Source organism: Mesoplodon bidens (assembly GCF_964165515.1).
Source record: "Mesoplodon bidens genome assembly, chromosome: 14".
Taxonomy (NCBI): Eukaryota; Metazoa; Chordata; class Mammalia; order Artiodactyla; family Ziphiidae; genus Mesoplodon; species Mesoplodon bidens.
The window spans coordinates 72,904,640-72,929,116 of record NC_138170.1 but is presented as its reverse complement, the minus strand read 5'-3'; the positions used below and the strand labels follow the sequence as shown (position 1 = coordinate 72,929,116).

General features: G+C 43.3%; 1 protein-coding gene across 2 annotated transcripts in view; it reads left to right on the top strand.

Annotated features, from left to right (window-relative positions):
* Nucleotides 1–24,477, top strand: part of LOC308627785 (uncharacterized protein) — a 347,900-nt gene that overhangs the window by 39,870 nt on the left and 283,553 nt on the right. For both annotated transcript variants that reach the window (XR_014017439.1, XM_081254172.1), the window contains exon 2: nucleotides 23,861–23,958. Coding sequence is in view for 1 of the 2 variants with exons in the window: in XM_081254172.1 (XP_081110298.1) it covers nucleotides 23,861–23,958 (98 nt within the window). In the remaining variant the exon portion in view is untranslated. The remainder of the gene's footprint in view (nucleotides 1–23,860; nucleotides 23,959–24,477) is intronic.

The window sequence follows — 24,477 nt, the reverse complement described above, 5'->3', positions numbered from 1 at the left end:
TATTTTCTACTGCATGGCATACATTAAAAATGTTCAGAAAATCACACCATTGGTTTTTTAAAAAACTTTTTAAAATTTATTTATTTATTTATTTATTTATTTATTTATTGGCTGCGTTGGGTCTTCGTTGTTGCACACGGGCTTTCTCTAGTTGTGGCGAGAGGGGGCTACTCTTCGTTGCTGTGCACGGGCTTCTCATTGCTGTGGCTTCTCTCGTTGTGGAGCACGGGCTCTAGGTGCGTGGGCTTCAGTAGTTGCAGCACACAGGCTCAGTAGTTGTGGCTTGCGGGCTCTAGAGCACAGGCTCAGTAGTTGTGGCGCACGGACTGAATTGCTCCGCGACATGTGAGACCTTCCCGGACCAGGACTCGAACCCGTGTCCCCTGCACTGACAGGCGGATTCTTAACCACTGCACCACCAGGGAAGTCCCACACTGTTGGTTTTTAAGGTGAACCAGTGCCACAGTCCCCTTCAGGTATCCTAGTTAATTGGATTGGAGGTATTTGAGCCATTATTAAAAGTGAGGTTTGGGAAGAGGAAGCAGATGCAGCAGAAGGAAATGATGGATCTCTGCATAGTAAGGGAAGGTGCTGGTGACTCCTGGGTACTTGCTGGGAGGCCACAGGTTCCCATCATAGACCAGAGGTCTCAGTGGCCTCAGTTTTTCTCCATGTCTGGAGGCAGGAATCTTTATCTCTTGCATGAAACTCTATGCTCTTGCTTCTATGCACTCCTGAGAGAGGGTCAACTGAGCAGGACCTCAGGGTGCTTACCAATTGTTTTTATAGATGGGACATTTTTCCTCAGAAAACTCATGGCTTTGATGGGAGGAATACATCCTTCCCTCTTGGGAGACCCCAGGCTAAGTTTCGCACGGGTCAGGTCCTAGGCACAGACTTGTCAAAAAGTGCTATAGGTACTGCTGTGGCCATGGGAGGCCTGAAGGATGGTTCCTACATGGCTGATGAGCAAATGAACTGACTCTCCTTTAGCTTCCATCAGCAGTGCTCCAGGGGAGTTGTGTGTGTGTGTAGGGGGGTGTCCAAAGGACATGGGGTTTTTATCGGTGATACACATAGCTTATCTCCTTGATTTCCATTCATATCCATGAGATATGGATCCAGGACCCCGGAATGAGCAAGCAAACACTGAGAAAGGAGCTGTCTCCTACAAAGCTATTTTTCCTTTCCACAAGGAAGTCATGTTGGGGGCGTTATTATCCAAAGACCTACGAAAGGGAACCTAGTTCTCATTCTCCCAAGACCCAACTTGGGGAAAACTATGAGCAATTCTTGACAATAACGATAACCTTTGTTAAGTGTCAGATAGTATTCTGAGTGCTTTTCATATATTAATATTTATTCCCCACAGTAACCCTATGGAATTGCTGCTATTATTACTTCCGTTTTGCAGATGAAACTGAGGCTGAGAGAGATTAAATAACTTCTTGAGGTCACACAGTTAGTAAATGCCGAGACTGGTATTTGAACCCAGAGAGACTGCCTCCAGACGCTTTGCTTTTAACCACACCATACTGTCCCTGTGCCTGTTTCTGCCCCCATTATGGGTAGCATTTTCTTTTTCTCTTTAGAAAGTCAAAATGCAGCTAGTGGTGGTGTGACCTGCCTGTATTGCCAGAGAACACAAAAGCAGTCAGGGCGTGAGCCTGGACAACTAGAGGTTTTATTCCTGGATTGGACGTTTACAGGCTGTCTGATATGCACACAGATGGTGCTCAGCCCTGGGGACAGCAGCCTCCTTGCTGAAGTTGTCCTGTTTCAGATGCTGCAGCTAATCCACCGAGAGTGCGGCTGCTACAGGTCAGGCCCGGGCGCTGATGTGGAAAGGTGATCCACCATGCTTTCCCACTAATGAAACAGATCTTGTGGGCATTGATTTTCCAACAAGTCCCAGAGTCATTTTGTGGGCAGACTTTACCTGTGTGAGTCCATCAAGTTTATCTCGTTTCCACTTATTGCTGGAAACAGAAATATGACTCTGATTTACACTTCTCATAGAAAGTAAACTTTTCAGCCATTGGTTTCCAAGGAGTTTCCTTTAGGAAAAGGGAGGAGGGAAGTGCCCTCATGGAAACGTTCCCCAAGGACTTTTCTCCACCTCCCCACCTAGTGGAGCCTGGACTAAATGCAGACCCCAATAAACTTCTAGCTCCTGCTTTAATCTCTGGAGCTGCTACCACGTTCCCCACTTCAGCAGTTTTAATCTGGCCTCTGCTTCAGCTTCTCCACCTCCATAGTGTTGAGTTGAATTGAGTTGAATTGAGTCCACCTGTACATGAATCTTTTAGTTGAAAAACCTTGCCAAGGTGAATTCTGCCATCTCCATATTTGATGTAACCCTGTTTGAACCTGCTGCTTAATATAACAGGATATACTTTATGGCAAAAATTTGACAAAAGCTTAAGGACTCCTCAGTTACTGAGTGTGAACAGTGCAGTAGTAAATGATGCATTTGTAGGAATAAGGAATAGAGACCTCAGCCTTGGCAATGAGTCAGGATGACTGAAAGCATTAGGGTGAATGACTAGGTCATAAATGTACTACCCAGCTTCCTTATTTCCTTGTCTTTGGGCTCAGGACAGTCTTAATTCAAGCTGTGTGCTGCACATTGACATAGGAGAGAAAATTAAGCATTTAAGTCAATCAAATTTATTTCTAAGATACATTTACTTCCTTGGTCATTATAGGGATTCAGTTACAAGGCTCAATATCTCTTAGTAGCAGTATTCACCAGCTAGAAGTATTTATCCGTTCTGCTAGATTCTGTCATCTTGCAGGTGACTATAGTTATCCTGCCCTGGAAGAAGATGATGATAGGGGTCCTATTAAATTAAATTAAATTCATTTTAATAAAAAGTGGTATTTAATAATAGTAACATTTAATAAAAAATTAGTGACATTTATTGACACTCAATGTAAGTCAATAACTATACTAAGAGTTTTAATCATATTATCTCATTTAAATTAAAAAAAACCCTATGAGGTAAATACTATTAATTGTCTCCATTTTACAAATGAGAAACTTGCCCAAAGTCACATTGCTAGTAAGTGGAAAACAAAGATTTGAATCTGGAAAGTCTGACTATGGAGGCAGCGCTATAAACAATTATGCCTCTCTCTGTGTCTCCTTCGGACTTTAATTTTGTCCTAGAGTTCAGGCCCCTTGTGTCTTGTCCTTTACATCCTTGAGGCCTGAAACATGGAAGGTGCACAGGAGATACTTATATGATGAAGGCAGATTGGGGTTATGTCCCTTCTCAGCGAAGCCTTCCCTGACTTATCTGATGTATAGTTTTAGGTAAGCTAGGTTTTAGAATTCATTTTACTCCTTTGACTCTGTTTACTTAGACTTCATACCACGTTTGTGTTTTCTGTATAATGTTTTCATACATAGATTGTAAGTTCCTTAGAAGTAGAGATTTTGTCTTTTGCCTCATTTACCAGTTAAGTTCTTTGAACAGGAACCATCTTATAGAGTGTGTGTGTGTGTAGGTGTGTATATATATATATGTGTGTGTGTGTGTGTGTACACACACACACACACACAATGATATCAATAATGATATTGACTTAATAGAAACACCAGAAAAGAAGACATCAACATGAGGATAAGGCATGGCTTGGAATATGTCACAAAAAGTCATCCTGGGGATGACTTACTCAGTTGGAATGAGAGACCTGCCATAGGCTTTTATTTTACTCTCTACCAAGCTTTTTGCAATACCTGGTATGTTTTACAGAAATTGTGTCAGTTCAGTTTTCTGTCTTTCTTCCTGGACTATAATATCTGGGAAGGCAAATACCATTTATCCACAGAACGCAGCACATGATTACTCATTAAATATTTGAGGAATGATTGAAAGTGCTTATCTGTGGTTATCCACATCTTCAGATGCTAAATAGTCTGTATGAGTCATTTGGACTGGATGAACTAAAGCACAGTCCTGAGACTCGGCCTGGCAAGCACACAGAAACTTTTCAGAAATAGGTAGGAAATAGGCTGTGTGGCATCCTCAGCAACAACAGTAACAATAGAACAGAATGGATTTAATTCTGTGTGGAAGAATTTTGAATTCTCATCCTTCTGATCAATTCTTAGAAGCAGCAATTAGAGAATAGGAGCCTGAAATTGCACAGCTGACACTGACACTGAAGTCTTCCAAAGGTAGTGGACTGGGCCTTCCTGAAGTGCAGGTCCTGACTTATTTAATACATAGATAGGACTAAGACAGAGTCTGTGAGTTTTGGGTTCTCAGGTCACCACCAATAGAGGTGCAAGATGCAAACTGAGTTTCATGGATACCAGTGGCAGAGCCATGTGCTTTATTCTGGGGATTCCACGATTCAGGGAAAAGCTGGAATATCCTTTTATTTTCAAGGTAACAGCAGGTAAAGGGTTTAGTAGGTCTCTCTCCATCTCTACAAAACACCAGTCAGGCTGTGAGTGGGTTTTCTCCTGTAACACAGATCCCTGCAGGAACTGGCTGCTCATTTAGAAATGGCAGCACCAGAAAAAAGCTGCTCTAGGCTGAATAATTATTTCACGTCTGATCCCTAAGTCTAATACCCAGTGAGTGAAGCAAACCCTTTAGTAAAACAAATACCCACATTACACCGATAGGAGCATGGAGACAAATAGGAAGAGGCAGCCAATTCTGCTGCCGAGGTGGGCGCCAGGGAGGATTGCCAGAGGGCATCTGCCCCAGTGAACAACAAAGCACATCTCAGCTTGCGATTTGGGGTGCCGCTAGCTGCTAGCCTGCACGGAACCCCACAAGGACAACGCTGAAGGGGATAAGGGGATATTAGGGCAGCTCTGCTTCCAGCACAGCCATGCCATTTGCTCAATTGATTTCCATTTTTACTAACTGAAAGCCAATTGCTAATGGGAGAATGATTTCTGGGTGCCATATGGGCACATGGATATTTTCTAATTTAGTGGCTTGAATATTATCTGTTCCTCTTTAATATTAAGACATTTTATTGTAATTATTCCTACTGCCCCCGGCTGAAACAAACAGACCTATTTGTTGAAAGTTTAAATGAGGCGAGTAGATGACTCCCGTTCATGTTTGAGGAACCAAAAGAGATACGACACCCACATTATTTCAATTATGTTCCAGGAAGCGCAGCATGTCAGGAAAGAGTGTGGTCTGCAACACTGATCAAAGGGTGGCGATACAGCTCAGATCTTGTTCACAGGCCTAGAGTCGCGGGCTGACACAGCTGGAAGAACCTGAGGGATCATTTATTCAGAGGCTTCCATGTTATTGATCATAATAATAGTTCTTCTTCTTTCCAATATTTACACTTAATTTTTACTATAATAAAGTTTTTTTTCAGTAAAAAACAAAAACAATACAAAACAAAAAAAACCCTTCCATTTTAGAAGCTCAGGGCCTGGAGAAAGGAGGTGACTCTCCCAAGGTCACATAGCTATGGGCAGATTTAAGAATGTTCCAGGTCTTCTGCAGCCTTTTTGTGAGCTTAACCCCCTTGTTCTGCCTCCTCTTTTCAGGTGAGCTTGGCTCATTTTCTAGGTGTGATGTCATGATCACACTGGTTGAATAACTCTGAAACTTTTCTAAGACATATAATTTTTAAAGCTTTCAGAAATAGAAAATACGCTATATGTTGTTTTCGTGATGAGAACTTCTAAGGTCTACTCTCTTGGCAACTTTCAAATATGCAGTACAGTGTCATTAACCATAGTCACCATGCTATACAGTACGTCCTTCTGACATTTCTTTTATAACTGGAAGTTTGTACATTTTTATATACTGTTTTGAAATGAAAATGAACAGTCAGTAACCTACGCCCAGCGGAATGTGGTTGTTGTACCTATGTGATGCGGACTATTATAAATGTTCCGTCCACACTTACAGCTGAATTTCCCAAGCACACTCATCCTCGACCTTGCTCTCTGGCTTGCTGAGGGCAGAGGAGCAGAAGGGATGCTAGAGCCCAGTTCTTGTCTGATGGACACCAGTCATCTGCCGACAGGTCCAATTCTCCTCGACAGACAGGAATCTCCCTCTCACACACACACAGGCACTCAAGCTCATGCAAAATCAAATCAATCAGGTATTTAACAATTGCTAAATAATTGCTTCACTAAATACTACAGAATTCAAGCAAACAGATAGATGTCTTCCCCTTGGAGAAGAAGTCTTAGAGTTGTTGGGACTTGAATTGGATGTTGAAAGATGAGAAGAATTTGGATAGTAAAATATTACTGTAGGACAGAACATGTTATATCAGTGGTGGGGTGGGTCTGGGATTTGGAAAAACCATTGGCAATGGTCTCCCTGGCCTCAGAGGCACACGCAGTAGGAGAGTTGGAATATGCTTTCAGGGAGGTCCAGGAGATTAAGATTATAGAGAAGATTCACTAAGACAATACCCTGAAAAGCTGACCCTCTTCACTACGTGTAGGAACGTTGGGGTTACATGTACAACTGTACATGTTTTTGTCAAGAATTAAAATAAACTGAATTCTGTGTGAAAGAGCTTTCTCTTCGGTGACTTATAGGAGAAGCTGTCTCTTCCCCAACTCCCACATTCATCTGGCCTCAACCTTTTTCTCTGTCAATCAAGTCAAATTTAAAGTAAGAAAAAAACTCTGTAATTGCAGTTGTCTGTTTTTTGCTAGTTATAGCTGTCTCCTCAGTGCTGTCTATGATTAAATCAAATATTCAAATAACTGCTAATGGTGATAGTTTAGGCTAAAACTTTTTAATGTCATTCAACACATATTGAATAAAATATATATTACATATTGAACAAAATATGTATTAAGTCTTAACTGGGTGCCCGAAACTGGGCTGGGACTTGAAACAAGAACAAAATAGGGACTCAGTCCTTAAGCAGCTTGAATCTAATACAGGAAATAAATGTTGGGAAATATTCCAGGTGTGATATCAGAGATCTGTGCAATGAAACATGGAACACCAAGAGCAGTTAATAAATGTCCGTTGAACTGAAAACCCCTCCTCCTGTGCTCTAGTTCCTATTCTTGCTTTGCCGTTTCAAGGACTTGGCTCCTGTATGCCTCTCCTCTGCCCGTTCACTGAGATTTCCCTTTCTATACTAACAGTCCTGTTATTATATAAACATATTCTAAGTATTCCTACCTAAAAAGTGAAGTGAGGAAAAAAACCTCGTTGACCTCACGACCTCCTCCAGCGGTTGTCACCTCCCCCTTTAAAATCATGTCTGCTTCGTCACTGAACATCCTTTCATGAATCTATTCCAAGGAACCTTTATACAGTCCTCCCTACTTCACTGACACTGCTACTGTAAGAAGCATTAGCGATCCCTTTGTCACCAGTCCAAGAGACATCTCTCTTTTTATCTTACTTGATCGCCAATAGCAGTCAGCAAAATAAGCTCCGATTTCGTGGAGTTTGTTTTCTCTTTGGATCCTGGCACAGACGCTCCTGGTTTTCTTCCAAGCTGTTGTGTCACTCCTCAGTCTTCTGGGCTGGCTTCTCCCCTTCTGCTCTACCCCTGTTTTTACCTCCTGCTTTTCTCTCTCTTTGCATCCCCTCCCTTGATGATCTAACCCATACTCTGGTTTTAAATACTTCCTACATGCCAGTGACTCTCAGACTGTATCTCCAGTTCTTATCTCTCCCCAACAATCCAAGTATGAATATCCTGCTCTCTATTTGACATTTATAGATGAATGATATAGAAATCTCAAACTTAACAGGGTGAGTATAATTGTCTTAATTTCCCACTCTACTGCTCCTGTTACATAAATTCTCTACCTTTCAGTTTATGGCACCACCATATACCTATTTTCTTAAGCAAAAACTCAAAAATTATCTTTGATTCCTCTCTTTTCCTCAATTCCTAGATCAAGTCCATGAGTTAAAAATGATATATTCTACCTCCATACCAGGTCTCAAATTTTTAATTTTTTTAATTTTCACTACTACACCGCAGTCAAAACGGTTGTCACTTCTCCCCCAGACTAATGCAGCAGTCACCCAACTGATTTTCCTATTTCCTCTTTTTTACCCACTTTGTGCAACAGAACCAGACTGTCTTTTAAAAATGCAAATCAGATTATGTCCACGTCCTACTTAAGACCCTCTAATGGCTTCCCATCACAGTTAGAATGAAGTTGAAACTCCTGGCTCATAAAGCCTTTGATGATAGGTCCCTGGTTACTTCTTCAGCTTCCTCGCTTATCCATGCTGTGGCTGTGGTGTGTTGGCAAATGTTTAAGAACAGGCTCTCTGAATGGGGGCGGGGGCTGGGAACTGGAGGAACCCTTGACTTAGAGTGTTTGCCAGTTTCTCTGGTGTAACTACTCTTACTGCGACCAGTTATAATCTACCAAGTCATATCAGCTGGCTCACAAAATTCCGGAAAATGTAACAATTGCCTCTCACTAGAGGATACATGCCAGTCTCAGACCTAGTGCAACCTTCATCAGAACCACAACAACATAGCCACTCTGCTGTTCGTTTCCTCAAATAGATTATTCAAGTATGCGCTTTAGGCCTTGGACATCATTTTTCTCTCTGCCTGAAATGCTCTTTTACTTGATCATGATACAGAGCAAGAATAATGTGAGTTATTTAGGTCTCAGCTGAGCTCAAAGAACTCCTCACTGAGGTTTTCCTTGACCCTCCCCTACAGTGACGATTTAGTCATTCTCTAGTTCATAAGCTGATGCTAATTCACTCCGTAAGGCTTGAGGATATCTGATGTCTACCTGATATGTGTATTTATTTATATTCCATTTGCCTCACCAGAATAGAGTCTCTACATTTTCAGGGTCCTTGTCCATCATGTTCCCTGCTGCATGCTCAGCGTGAAGACCCGTGCCTACCACATACACACTAGATGCTCAATTTGAAAAAAAAATAAAAATAAAAATCAGTGACTAAAATAACGTTTCTGGAGCAGTTGCTCTCTGCTTGTTTATATGGTCTTTGTAATAACCAGATAGTCAGATTTCTCAAACATGCTTTTCTTCTATTCTGCCATTTTGCAGTCACTCATCCCCTAGTCTATAATGCTGTACCTGTCCCTTTGCTTTTTATCTATCAGAATCTTTTCACCCAGCAAGGCTCAAATCATGGCCCTTCTTTTAGGAAGTCTTGTGTGGTCATTTCAGGCTGTGGAGTCCCTCACTTCTGATGGCCAGCAGTGCATTTTAACTGTATACATCCCTGGTAATTGCTCAAGTACTGCCAAGTGACACCCTATGTTGCTCTCTTGTCCTGTGGCTTACATTTTTATTTAATGTTTCCAGTGCCCATATAGTCTTCCACCTATTTGATTCTGAGCTGTAGTTCCAATACAGGCTGATGCTTCCTTCAATGTTCACTAGTGCCAGTCCATAAACAGTGTATATTGAGTAAATGTCTATTTATTAGATTTGTTTTATGATTTTTGAGTGTCCACGAGCTGGCTCTTCTTGTGATTTCCTCTATAGATAGATGCTCCATCCTTCTCTGCTTTGTGCCCTAGGAGACTGATGTGTATGAACTTCATCAGAGAGTCCTTATTCCTTCTGGCTTTGGTTGAGTTGAGCCAATGAGAAGCATAGGTCAGAGATCTGGGGGAAGAAAGGAGAGTGAGGTGAGAGTTTGCATTTCCCCGGTTACCTCCTCACCCTTCACGGTCATCACGGGCTTCCTTCAGCATTTGTTGTAATGCCTCGGCTCTCATCGGAGACTTTTCTCTGCATGGCGTTCTCTTTCTGAGCTCCAGTGGCCACTTCCTCCCCTCAGTCCACCAATCCTAAGGGTGATGACTTGGTCCGTGGTACCTCACTGTTCCTTGTGATTCTTGCACACACTGCCCTGCGGAATGTTCCTTCCACTTCAGGCACTTTCTTTTCTCAGATGCCCCTACTCCCTCTTGACAAGGAGCCTTGGACATGCAGTCCCCAGTCTTTCTTCTTCTCTCATTCTAAATTAATTCCTGCTTATCTTTCAGGTCCCAGCTTCTGTGTCATTTTTCTACAGGAAGTGTTCATGACTTTTCTAACCTGGTCATATCTCCGTATTTCCAAATAACTTCTCTTCATAGTGCTCATCATAGTTGTAGTTTTACCTTGATTGGGTAATCCCTGATATATCTGTATCCCTCACCAGCTCACAAGCTCCACAATCGAAGTGTCCAGATGATCTCACTCTTGTACCTTCACCATCTCATAGTACTGGGCACTGAGTACATGTCTGCAGGACAAACATGTGATCCTGATCCCACTGTGGGGCTCACCTCCTGTCTAGGGATTTCCTCCACAATTACGTTTGTAATTCTCGTGACAAGTATTTCTCTTTTAATCAGATAAATCATCTGACCAAATCATCATGATCGGAATATTATATACCTATCTCAGGTTCATTATAAAGCAGGGGTAAATGCAGATTAAGTAAAAGAAAAAAATTCCAGAAATGAGTACTATGAATACATTGGTGTGTACCACTCAAGAATATATTTCTTTGTTGTTCAGGAGTCCTTCGGATACAAGCAACAGTAAGTGGGCTAAATTGGACTTAGATAAGAAGTGGGTTTACTGGAAGGACATCTAGTATGGTCACATAGTCAAAGGAGAGGCTAATACTCCAGTCTAGGGAGGCCAGGAGAGTAACTGGAACCCAAGTCTCACACTCCATTAGCACTTCTGTTCTCCATCTCCCTGACTCACCATCCCTCTCTCTGGCTGCTAGGATCATTATCTCTTTCTGCAGTACAGCTCCTTACAGGTGGGGGAGATTTTGACTCTGAAGTGAAACAGACTCCCCTGTTTCTGGTTTGAAAAGAATTCTTATTCTGGAAAAAGTTCTTACTGGTCCTATTGGCTGGAGTCTGAACCTGAACCAGGGAGTTGGCATCTATAAGAATAAGGTTGGTCTTGGGGGAGGAACAGTTACAAAAAGAAAAGAAGTACCTAGGAAGGTTGGTGGGAGTGTCCATTCCAGTGTGTGCGTGTGTGTGTGGCTGTTTCATAGCCTCTTACCTCATGTAATGATACGTCATGACCATCTTTAAAGAGATGGCTCTGTAGTTGTAGCACATCTGTCATCCTGACAGCCCAGACGAAGCAGAGCTCGGCCTAGGACTGGGTGGCAGGAGAGAGCAGTATTGCTCATTTTCATTCTTTCAGCTAGGGCACCACTGCCGAGCAGAAGGTGGAGGTGAGGAAGCCACGGGGTAGAGGAGGAGGCTTAGAGGGAGTTCAAGCAAAAGGATCCTGGATTTAGGCTACAAGGAGGAAAAGTCATTCAAAGAAAAGGCAAGCAGCCCGAGGGACCTCATTTCTGAGAGAGGAAATGGGAGTTAATGAATAACGATAGAACTAGGTATCCGAGGAGATAATTGGCCTCACTAGATACAGGGTCTCTTGCCAGAACCGTACATCCTAAAAATGCTAATTCAGAGCCCCAGAAGATTGGAGCAGCCTTAGATAAGAGCAAGCTCATCAGACCTATTTGCAGAAAAGTCCGGAAGGGCTTGGAGAACCGGGATATCCATCAGCATCTCCAGTGCGAGGAGGAAGATGCACCTCACTCACTTTGCTCTGGCCGGGCCGCTTCCTGAAGTCCCCTGGGCTCAGCATCTCCCCTCCACTGCTCCCACACACTGGTGCGGGGGACGAGATCAGGTTTCTGATCCCTCTCTGTGGGGGCTACTGTACATGCAGCTGTCCATCCTGATGCAGCTGTGCTCTGAGAGCTGTTCATCCCAGAGGCTCCCAGGAGTGCTGAGGGTAAGTTTTCAGCTAGCTGTCCGCATCCCTAGTCCCAGGGGCCTGCAGCTGTGGCTCTGGATGTAGCCAATGCCAGCCGCCCTCCTGAGCAATATTAGCGTTATTTAAATACCATTTCCCATTTGATATCCTCATGGCAGCTGACATGATCTCAAATTCATGAAGCATCTGCTCTCTCCTCATCCATCCACTCTGGAAATCAGTTTTAAAAGATACTTTTTGTAATGACTTTACATTTAAAGCTTTTTTTTTTTCTTAAAGTGGAAGTTTAGGAGACTTTGAAAAGTCATGCTCAGAAAAAAAAAAAGTAATTTATACTCTATCTAGTTAATAACCTCTTGTGTGCTTTAATAATTTAAACCAGTTATCAATGGGAAGGTCTATAGTGTATACTTCAGTGATTGCTTTTCATATATTTCCTCCTTTCTTTCATGCCATGTGCCACTTGTCCTCGATGTGTCTCCAGTGTCTATTATCTCTGCTACACACATAAAATAACTGCTTTAGCTAGGAGAACATGACCTTGACACGGAGAGAAGCGGTCCTTTAAAGGATAGCTCAATTAAAACCTAAGGCCTCCGTTCCTGTTTGGATTTCATTATTATTCATAAGACTGTGCAGCACTGAGCCATGTGTTTGCAGGGTCCTGAAGGCTGGTTTCAGAAAAGGTGCATTAAAGTCATCAGTGGGATGCCTGCCTGGAGCCTGGTGATGCTTAGTCACCAACAAACTCATTAGCCTCACCTGGCTGGTGGAGGCTTTACTCTTCAAAATGAATATACTGTGTGTCCATTAGACTGTGAACACCTTGAGGGAGGCTGTGCAATGGACTAGTAGGAGCACAGGTTATTAGATTCATATGGATCTAAGTTCAGATTGAACATCTGGAATTATATATAAAGTTGGTGATTCTGAGCAATTTATTTAAATTCTCTGAGCTCAGTTTACCCATGTGAAAAATGGGAATAATGATATGTTCTTTGCAAAGATGAGGTGGTGCATGTAAAATGTTTAGCGCAGTTCCTGGCCCATAATCAGCACTGGCGTTAATAATAATACTACTACTGATAATAATAATAATATGCAATGTCTTACTCTTTTTTTTAAATATATATACCCAGTGTCCTTAATGACCATTCATTGCTTAGATAAGATTTTTATTATCAGTGACCACTTAACACAAGGTGAGGGTGTGAAGGCATTCCACACTCAGTGCTCTGTTGCCCAGAAAAAGGAGAGCAATGTGAACTAGGGCAGGTAGGGGAGACTTCCTTGCAAATATGGGATATGAAACATACCACAAAGGTGGGCTATGGACATGGAACTTTTTAGAACATAAAGGACTAATGATTTGCGTCAAGTCGACAGAAGGTGTTTCATGGATGAAACACATTTAATTCTAAGGATAAGACATCTGGACTAATCAGAAGGAGGCCAGAGAGGGTATTGCCAGAAGATTCTGTGCATAAATTATCTGAAGGCTTCAGAGAGGAGGGCCAATGCTGAATTATGTGCCAAGTTCAAAGCAGCAACTTAACTATTTTAAAGGCAAACCCTGTTCTCTGTTCCCCCATACAACAGGACCTTCTGCCTCACCGAGATTTTTACGGGAAATGGAGCATGCATAGAAGGAATATGTAGACCAAGCACATATTACAGGATGGAATAAGGACTAGTGTCATGAGGGTGATGTGTCAAGTGAGGGAGAGGGCTGAGAAGAGTATAGAAAACTGCCACTTTGGATAGGTCATGCTAAGAGGAGTGTCATCCCAGGTACAGCTAGAAAATCGTTTTAGCTATGCAATGCTCTACTGATTCTAGGGTAAGGTTTCTCAACTTTGACACTATTGACATTTGGGGCTGGATAATTCTTGATAGCGGGGGCCTGTCTTGTGCCCTTTAGAATGTTTAGCAGCATCCCTGGCCTCTACCCAGTAGATACGAGTAGCAACCTGTCAATTGTAACAACCAAAAATGTCTCTGAATATTGTCAAATATCCCTTGCCGGGGGGGGCGTTGATCAAAGCACCCCAGTGAGATTATCACTCTATACAGCAATAACAATCTGGGGAGATACGAATTCCTAGACACCCTTATACCTGCTGCCCAGAACTTCTGATCTGGATCTTTTTAATGGTGAGGCTCAGTTCTGGCATTTCTGAGTCTAGTTGACTTTAGTGTGTTGAGAGGTGGGCAGCTTCACATGTGAAGTCATATGCATTGGTCTAACAGAGTCAAGGAAAAGCTGGTTACATATTAAATAACTTCTCAGATTAAGAAAATCTTTTCCCCAAGTATAACTAACCCCCTCCCAAAGTTTATTACATCCTTTGGGCAAATGACAAGCAAAATTGCCCTATCTATATTCCCAGAACAGTAGACCATATTGCCAGGGTCAAGCCTGTTTGCAGCAGGGTTGTGCTGTTTTGCGACATCACAATTTTGACCTGCATTTCTGAATCTTGTGACCTTCTGCTCTATCCTGACTAGGGAGAGAGCTCCACTAAGCACAGAGGCAATCACATGTGGAGTAGGAGAAGCACATTTCAAACAGTGTTGGCTTTAGGTAGTATTGGGGGAGGTTAAATAGAAAGTTCTTATCATTGTTCTAATGATTACCACTTAGTGGGGCCATTTGAAACCAAGCTTAATGGAAGCCCTTGCTTCCATTACCCAGGTTAACAATATACACATGCCCCCCTAAGTGCACTTTCCAAAGGCAAAGTAGAACTAAGTTCTAAAATCATAATCGTCTGCTAAACACAAATTGTAGCACCTCTCCTCTTCATATCAAACTCTTCTACAATTGTTATTCTTGGCCAGTTGCCCTTGGAGGTTTTTCCATTTGCTTCTCCTCAAGAGTGCCAGGGCCAGCTCCACGGACTCTGATCAAGTGTGACTGTGTCTCAAGCCATCCAGCTTGCAGGATGCCCATTAGTCTGGACCAAACTAGAAGACCAGGCTCAAAAATAGACTAACCAACCTTCATTTTATAGGGCTGAGATTATACTTTGTGAATTATTCTTTTTCTCCTAATTCATGTTTTTAGTTCCCTCCTTCAGTAAAGTTTGTTTTTCCCAATGTTTTCAACATTCCAGTCTGTTACTTGGCTTTCCTCTTAAATTCAGCATCTTAGCCAATGACCAGACTTTCTGTTCAAGATTAAATGTCAGACCCAACAGAGACTACAGATAAAATAAAAGTTCTGCAGCCGGTTCTGTACTCTGCTCCAGCCTTGTCATTTCCTGGTATTCTAAGTTCTTTGTATTCATTTCCTGCCCTTTGAATTCCCCATCCAGGTGGGATTTTTGAGACCAGAACTGAAACCCTAAAAGACACATTTTCATGTGGTACTTAGACCTCCAGAGGGCAGAGTTTAGAATGACAAATGAAATATTACAATGAGGTCCAGTGTTCAAACCACGTATAAACTTTGAAGAACTGGATATGTTGCTTTTGAACCTTGCACTCCCAAAGATTGAAGGATCGTTGACACTATATGACTAAATTTTTAGCTTTAAATTATGATTTAAGAATTTTTTTTACCATGGACAGAGATAGACCATTGATCCATATAGAAATTAATTGCTTTAATACCATGAGTTTTAATGTAAAATTTTCCTTTACCATTGCTGTTGTTTTAGCATAAATAAGCTGAAAAATGTAAGTCCTTTCTTCTGACTGATAGCTTGACAGGACCTATTTCTGTCTTTTACTATTTAATACGGATGGCCGCAAGACCTGGGTTACAACTGTCAACACCGAAAAACATGGGTAGTCATAAAAATTGTGAAGTTGACCAAGAACAAAAGCCCATTATAAGTGATGGGAAATATCTGAAAGGGGATGTAAATACTCCTCATATTCCTGTGTGATTAGATCTCTTCTCCTACCTGAGCAAAGCAGCTTCACTTGCTTACTAGTCAGTGTTTTCTTACAGCTCGACAGTGATTTATGGACAGATTAAGGACATACACGCACCATGACGGCGTGGAGTGGGGTGCAAGAATAAACACATTACCAGCCTTGCAGAAGGAGCCTGTTACTAACCACCACGTTGCCAGTCATCCGGTCTAGGGGAGAGGATAACTAGGGGGTAGCGTTAAGCCATTTGGCTCAAGAGTTCAAAGGACGAAAAATCACAGCTGCTTCCCTTATAAACCATAAGGGCGAGATCACTGCAAAAGGCAACTTATGAGAGTTAAGGGAGAACTAAATTGAACACGGAAAGTTGGAGCTGCCTTAATGTGCTGAGCCAGCATATGCTGCAGAAAAAATGAACTGTGCAGGCAAAGCCCAGGCCGTGCAGAGAGGCTCCTACCCCTTGACAGGCCAGGGTCTTGAAGAAAGACCTGCACATCTGTCGGCCTGGCTGCTGCAGGTCTGAGCCCATGGAGGTTTCTGGGTCTGGATTGTTAGAATGTGGTTCTCTCTGAGTGTGAGCATCTCCCTGGATGGGGGGGAAAGACAGGCAGGAGATGGTCACGTGGGCAGCAAAGGGGGCTGCGGGCCCAGCAGTGTAACAGGCTTATCTGATGCTCCACGTGCCTATGAGCTTCCTGCTTCTGCCAGTGTTTTTTCCTTTTGTTATCATGAGTACACAGATTATCGCTTGCCAACTCCCAAGAGCTTCCTGACTGCAAGGAAAACGTTTCTCTCATCATCATCTAATAACATTTTGTCCCTGTAATCCCTAAAGAAGTGTACCCCTCCCCTAATTAATCAACAAATATTTATTGAACACCTTTGGCACACAGTCCCACTGCCTCTCCCTCCCAGTCTGTCCTGTCCTTCGTGCTCTCAGAGAACTCACTCTGCTTGCACTTTTGTAGCACGTTGGCACGTTGACTGCCCTGTATGATCATTCCATGCCCACATGGCTGATTCTCTCACTAGACTGAGAACTCCCAAGGGCAGGGACCATATTTTATTCATCTCCATAAGTCTAGTGCCTAGAATAAGTCTTAGCTTAGAGTGGGTGCTTGATAAATGCTTGTGGAAGGAAGGAATCGATGAAAGAATGCACAGTTTCATCTCCTTGGCTCTGTGAAGGATTCAGGAAAAACGGAAGCCTCATCCTCTGCTCCTTGCAGAGCTCACAGTCCAGATGCAGGTCAGAAGAGAATAAATACAGCAGACAATGAATTACTACCTAGGTTCATGTCATATGTATTACAGGTGCCGAGAGGGGTGATCAGGACAGGCTTAGAGAAACCAGGTAAGGAGCTCAGAGTGATGGGACTTGAGTTGTGTTTGGAAACTGGGAGTGATGGTGCTGTGTTCCAAGGAGAAGATGGGGATCTCCAGCCCTCCCAACCCACCAGCCATTCATCCCGAGCACTCAGTTTTACCTGGTGTGTAAAACGCAGAGCCTCACATTAGGCTTGGGCACTGAAATGAAAAGTCTGTGATTTTCTTTTTAGTGGTTTACAGTTTTTCAGATAGTGGAGGTCGGTGAAGGAATGAAGCTAAGCGCGAGTTCCAATCGGAAGAGCTCTCTCTCTCATGTGCAAAATGAAACGAGGAAGGCCTCTGTGCCCCTGTGAATGTTCTCAGAACATGACCAGGCTCTGGCCCTTCCCCAGGCCTCCTGTCCGTTTCCCTTTCCTACTTCGCTGGGCTGGGGAGTTGCTCAGTATGCCTCCCAAGACATAACCAAGTGCGTGTGGAAACCTTGAAGGTAGCAGCAGAGAAGAGTAAAAACTATAAAATGTGGTAGGTGGTGGTAGGTGGTACATAATCCTAATGGAGACCAGCAGTAGCTTCTTCCTCCACAGCTACATTCTCCTCCCTCGTGGGGTGCTGCTCAGACTAGCGTTCCAGATATCCTCCTCTCTGGAATGTCCACTCAGAGCCAGGATCTCTGTGTCCCATCTGCCCATCCCAGGTCTAGGTCCACATCCTGCAGCTCGCCTGCCCTGTCTGACTGGCCCAACAAAGAAGGCTTCTCTGGTCCCTTCCCTGTTCCGCCTCATGCAGAGATTAGACCCAGCTCTGCTTCCCCCGGCCCAAGGAGTTCTTGGTAAGTTCTAGGTCACATGAGTTACACCTAAAACCCTATTACTCATCCAGGCTTAGTGTTACCCAGAGAGAATCCCTTATTGTCTTTCTTTCAGAATGTGCTGGGTCCTTTGGACAAGTTATTTGCAGGAATCCTTAGAGAAGGAAACTTGAGAAGGACTTGCCAAGAACTGATGAAAAGAGAGCACAGTTATTGACTGTTATTACTCATGGGGGCCTCCACACGACTCCTGAGGATGTCTTGCGAGGCCAGGCAGGATGCAGAGGACAGTTCTTTTCTGCTCCTCTGCCTGTGTACCACCCTCCCATTTGCTGCGGGAGGCTGGCTCGTGGACTGGCAGCCAGAACAACCACACTTCTTTTAGACGCACCCCTTGGAGTTGTGGGGAAGAACTTTCCAATGCAGCCTTGCTTTTTGCCCAGAAGAGATGTTTCTCTTCTCATAGCTCAACCTAAAAGCTCTTTCTCAGGGCTGACCTGTACGTATTCCAGATGTGCCCTTGGACAGGCACTTGTAGAGATGAGGGCTGGCTTAAGGAATGTCAGAGCAAGTGTAGAAAACCAGGCTGTACACCTAAAATAAGACACATGACTTCTGCTTCATGTTCCTTTTTATGTGGTCTCCATGGGGATTGTCATCTGTGGATTGATGTCATCTTCAGTAGCTAACGGCTTCCTTTTAGCTGGAGGTTCGAGTGAGAGTTGGGAGTAAGAGGACGCAGAGGAGGGACCTTGGGGAACGAAGTGGACCGACCGCCCTGACGGTCTTTTGACCCCAGTAATGCCTGTGGATGTTTGTAAACACAAAAAGCAGCCCAGGAAAGGAAGATGTGGTAGAAATGGGCTTCCTCCCTCATCCCCCTGCTGCCTCTCTCTGAGACATCAGGGAGCTGCGTACAGCGGCCTCTTTGGTCTCCAGAAGAAGGAGGGAAGCTGGCAATTCAGAGTAAAGAGCTCTGTCTAGAAGTCAGAAATCCGGAGTCCCTATCACCTAACGTGTGTGAAGTTGAGTGAGCCCCACCCTTATCTGAGTCTTATATGTAAAATTAGAGACTTGAAGAAAGTGGCCTTTGAGGGCACTTGTGGCTACGATGATCTGTGGATCTGTGGATCTGTGGCTTCACATTGAGTAGTTGATGAGAAAATGCTGGTGAGGCATATTTTAGGTTAAAGTATGGATTCTCAAATGCTGGCAGATTAGATGTTATGGAGGGAAAGAGCTCTGGGTAGTAGTGACCCTAGTTACTTATCAGGATAGCTGGTTGGATACCAGGCCCTTGGCACCCATGTTCACCAAAAGAGTCCAATCCCTGGAAATTTAGGCAATGCATATTAATGGGCTTTTATTATTCATTTATTCTGTTTTTAGTTGACCCATCTAAATGTTCTTTGAGGGACTACTATAACTGGCTTTGTGTTGAGGACATAAGAAAAACAAAAGCAAAAACAAGAAGCTGTCCTTACCCTCAATTTGCTCAATACCCAATGAACAGAACAGGATCCGTAACTCATTAGGGTTCCCTAGTCCAGAGAGGCAGCCAGAGGAGGCTCCCTGGCAGAAGACTCTCAGAGCTGAATTTTGAGGACTTATTGAGCTTTGGTAAGATGGGGAGTGTTGGACGGGAAATAAGTAAAGGCAGGAGGGTGTTGAGGACAAAGGGGTCTGCTTACTGGATTGCCCAGTGAGGAGGGTCCCTGAGCGGAGATGGGAGACTAAAAGTGAAATCTTCTCCCTCCTGGACTCCCTGGCCTCACGCAAGGGACAAGACGGACAGTGAGACTTGAGCCACAGAGGATAAAGAAACTTGAATCCGGCATCCATCCCTGTTCCTGCCATGTTTTGTGGCTTTGTGCATCTTGCCTGGGGTACATTCTGCAGCTTGTGGATGCTTATTATCCATAATAATCATAATAATTAATAAAACCTTTTAAAGGGGGCTTTAATCATGCTGGTGCTTTGCTTCCAAACACATAATAAAAAGGAATTACTTATAAAAGTGACAAATATATTCCTAATTATACCATTATTTTGTTATGCAATACAAGTAAAGCAATCTTTGAAGCTGGAAAAATGTCTCATGCAGAATTAATTAGAACAGTACACTGTTTGGAATTAGGCAATTATTTTATTGGTATTTCACAACTAGAACTTTGTAAGAGCACCTCAAATATTTTCATTAATGCCAGTAAATAGTTATTTTAAACACTTACTAGTATGAGTTTTAAAGATAAATTTTGGACTGTTTTTGGACCTTATGAAAACGTTTTTAGTCTGAGAGAAAATTTATGACACATGAGTCACTGTGGTCCCCAGGAAGTTTTGAGGAAGCAGATGGCAATGTTTAGGGAATTCACTTCTTGTTCAACATGACACTGCAGGGGAGGGGCTGCAGAGACATAGCAGTGGGTCCCAGCCAAAAGGGGACCTGGGTGTCATCACCATGCAAGTGAGGGAATCCAGAGAGGGAGAGCTCCCAGGTCACATGGTAAGTTATGGGCTAAGATCATAACTCTCGTCCTTGGACTCTCATTTCTGTGTTCTCACTCTCTTTAAAAAATACAGACTTGTTTTTCGGGTTATAGAAGTAATACCTACTCATATCCAATGCTCTTCCCCGCTGCCTTCTGACCCATGCCCACACTGACTTCTGTATTTCATTTTTGCAGTAGATTAAATAGCCCACGGGTACGGTCATATGTTCTTACTTTGCCTCATGCGTGTAAAACTTGCCTCTTTGGGCTTCCCTGGTGGCACAGTGGTTGAGAGTCCGCCTGCCGATGCAGGGGACACGGGTTCGTGCCCCGGTCTGGGAAGATCCCACGTGCCGCGGAGCGGCTGGGCCCGTGAGCCATGGCCGCTGAGCCTGCGCGTCCGGAGCCTGTGCTCCGCAACGGGAGAGGCCACAACAGTGAGAGGCCCGCGTACCGGAAAAAAAAAAAAACAACAAAAACTTGCCTCTTTAGCCATCTATTCCTAGGCTGTAAATAAAGGCTAAATTCTCTTTTAGTCTTCTCCTAACCAGCTCATGTTCAGGGCTGGGCACATAGCACAGGTGCTATAAAGATTTGCTTAGCTTTACCAAGCTCGCAGCCTGTGACCAGAGTGCAGGAGACTCTACACCTCATGGGATTCTTCTGGGCTGACTTCTTGCATTCAGAGAGAGGTTGTGGGTGAGGAGGCAGCCATGCTTGTGAGACTCCCCATTTGGAGAAGGTCAGCAGCCTCTGGTGGGAATAAATGTCCTTATGTAGCGGCCATGGCCTCATTCGTGGGTCATGGCTTTGGATGCCACCGAGGGAGCAGAGGGCCATTTGGTTCCTGTGTTGTTAAGAACAAAACTTCTTTTTTACCGGAGGTGAATAGAGCTGGGAGTGTGCATGCGCAGAAAACACACTGGCAGGCGGGGCACTGGCATTGGGATCAGTTGGCTCCACACTCCAAAGGAGGAAGAAGGAAAAGGCTGGGGAGTCAGGGAGTGAAGAAGCAAAAGAACTATGAGAACTGCACGGTTCGCAGGGAGGACTCAGGCAATGAGTTTGCTAACCTCAGCTTTCGTCTGAGTTATGTCACTTCCTCACCATGCACCCTGAAGTAGGGAGATACCTGCTTTGGGCCTCAGTTGCTCAAATTATAAAATGAGGGCACTAGACTACCAAGTACCTAGGGCTTGTCTGAGGTGTGCTGTAGTCGTCAGCCACACCCCACAGGTGGCTTCTCTTCTGCCAGAAACACAGGTCTTGTGAGCTTTGAGTAGCTGAAATAATAAAAATGTTCTTCAGTCTTCCATGGCAGCTTTCTCAATCATTACGGCTCTCTCACGGCTCGGCTTTGCTACCTAATATTTAACCTAAACCTTTTCCCCTCTTTTGTTTTAGTTCATCATCACTTGCTCAGTTCTATCAATCTACCTATGCGTTTCTATGCCACCTCTCACCAGAGTGCTTAGCACCTGTCCTCTCTGAGCAATGAGGTTAATATTGAAGGTAAAATCTATTTCGTAGAGATAATGTACTACAGACCTTTCAGAAGAGCTCTCTATGATAATGAGGAATGAGTTACCATGCTGAGGTTGTTTAAATGTCATTTATTTTAACAAGTGACACTCTGAATTTACTTAAAGTTGACTACAATGAAGGAAGGGTGGAAAGTTTTAAAGTTTCATGAAACAATAATAGAAGAGCAAAGCAAGGAGCCCTGAAAGATGGATCTGAATGGCAATTCTGATTACAAGCTCTGTGGGAGGGCTGGTTGGGTAGAATGCTTCCTGCTGCTTCTGAAAGACTCCAGAGATGTGGAGGATGAGGATGTCACAGAGAGAGCACTGGTTCGGCCTCTGAGCTTCCTTCTCTTTTCCATTGTGCTCGTGTGTGTATATATGCGCTCATGTGTACACAGATGTCTGGGTAGGTATACGTGTGCAAGTGAGCTAGAGAGGGAACATTCTCTTTCCTGTTGATGGCACTATTTCACACTCCTCCTGGCGCTGAATCAAGGCCATGAGTCCTGAGGCAGTTGTCACTCAGTTACTCTTGCTCTCTCTTGTCTGGAGCAGTGTTTGGCTGTCTGAGAACGAAGATCATGTTTTATTCTCATCTCTACCAATAGGAGTTAACAAAGTTAGATATAATGATTTAATGCTTGTTCATTGAAAACTTGAGCTTGGAAGGTAGACAGTGGGTAAAGGCTGCAGAGTCTCCTTGGGGACACATGGTGAAGGGCAGAGGAATCCCTTTATCTGAATGAGTGTTCTTAGGGGTCTAGGAAGGGATTCTTTTGATTGCAAGCAACAGAAGCCAGTTAGAGCTAATTTAAGAAAGAGGTGGGTGGGATGAAGGTGGGTTGGTTGTCAGGATGCTGGTGTACCTTGGGGACATAGTGCAGCTGGTTCTTTCAAGGGCATGGAAGAAGGAATTGGAAAGCCATCAAGGAACCATTGTAGTAGGGACTCATCCCTTCTTTGTCCTTTGTCTCTGCCTCTCTGCTCATCTTTTCTTCTTCCTTCCTCCTCTCTCTGAGACTGGCTTCCTTTCTTTCTCTCTCTCTCTCTATATATAGAGAAGAAAGCTGCCCAGAAGCTCCCAGTTCTATCCTCTCAATTCCAGCCATACATGGAGAATGCTCTGGTTGAATTCAATTCCGATTCCATATTCCTAGGAGAGATAACCTGATGGATTTGGCTTAAGTCAAGAATCCACCCCCAAGAGCTAACTATGTGTATTCACCTTACCCCTCTGGCTGCTGGTGTAAATAAAGAACATCTCCCCATTGGTAAATAGTAATAACAAACACAATTTTTACATGGGAAAAAAAAAAGTCTATCCCTGGTCCAATCATGCATGGCCAAGAAGAAAAGATCAAATAAAACAAATGTGGGCTACTGGGGGCTTGTTCCTGTGTATGGACGCGGCAGTTCTCATGGAAAGTGGCCATTCTGAGCTAGGCAAGTGTCACAGAACATTTCTAATACACCCGGGAACTTTAGAGCATACATAAAGCCGAGCTCAGAATCAACTGCCATTTTGTCTTCCTTGCAATGGAACGTGGCATATAGTAGTTAGCTTATCACATCAAGTGAAATGATGTCTGAGGTGGGTGATTCATGAAGAGTTAGATCATAACAACATTTTTAAAGTTAAATAAGTTATTTTCTTTTCAGTCCAATCAATTCCCTTATTTGAACATTTAAGATAATTATAGGTTACAGGTAAATTATATATTATACACATGCTAAATTATAACCCATCTCCACCAGTTAATATTTATTGAGCAATGAATAGGCAAAATATGCTAACTTAGGGATTCAATACCTGAGTGTAATTAGGTATTTCGGCTGGGAAAGAGTATCGCTGTATCTTCCCAAACATCCCTCCCTTCTCTCCCCAGTGTATGTGAAGGGAAATGCAAAGATAATATGCTAACCCTTAGCTTATCTCTGAAGTTGTTTACATAAGGGAAAAAAATCAATTACTTTAAATATTTTAGATTCTGTTTCCCAGTAACTAACCAATTGCAATTTATGATGCTGTTAAGAGCCAAGTAGAAGAGTGAAATGTAATGTTTTATATTTTTCATTCCTCTAGGGCTTCCTGTGGGTCTCTCACATGCAGACATGAAGGAGATTATAGTGAACCTGACAGCCTGGTGCTCCAAGCTTGGGACCAGTGTGGTAGACAGACTGGTGAGTGTTCTATTTGGTATTGCTGATGGTGTAGTCCGGCTCAGAAAATCAGGTTATGGTTGTGCAGAAAGTAGAAATCACAGAATATCTATGGCTTTGCCAACAGTGAATGAAACTTAAAAAAAAAAAAAAAAAAGTTTAGCCATTTATAAAACATTTTGAAATCCAGAACTTAAAATTTAAACCATGGAACAGATGACTATTTTATAGGAATCGCTGCAATCATGAAGGAAGATGAGGTGGTAGCCCAGTGATTTAGCATTTATCAACCCCCCATGATGACTTCTCTACACAAGAGGGATTAATACCCAAACCTGAAGGATGCTCTGAGTCTCTGTGGACTACTTTGGCAGGAAGGGAGGGGAGGGCAGAGGGAATCAGCGAGGGGTGGAGGTTGTCTATAGCAGATAGGACAGAAGTGGTGCCTTACACAAAAAGCACATTGACCATCAGGACAGCTTGACAGAGAAAACATTTCCTGGCCTGAATCTGATGAACCTGGAACCCTATTGATAGTAT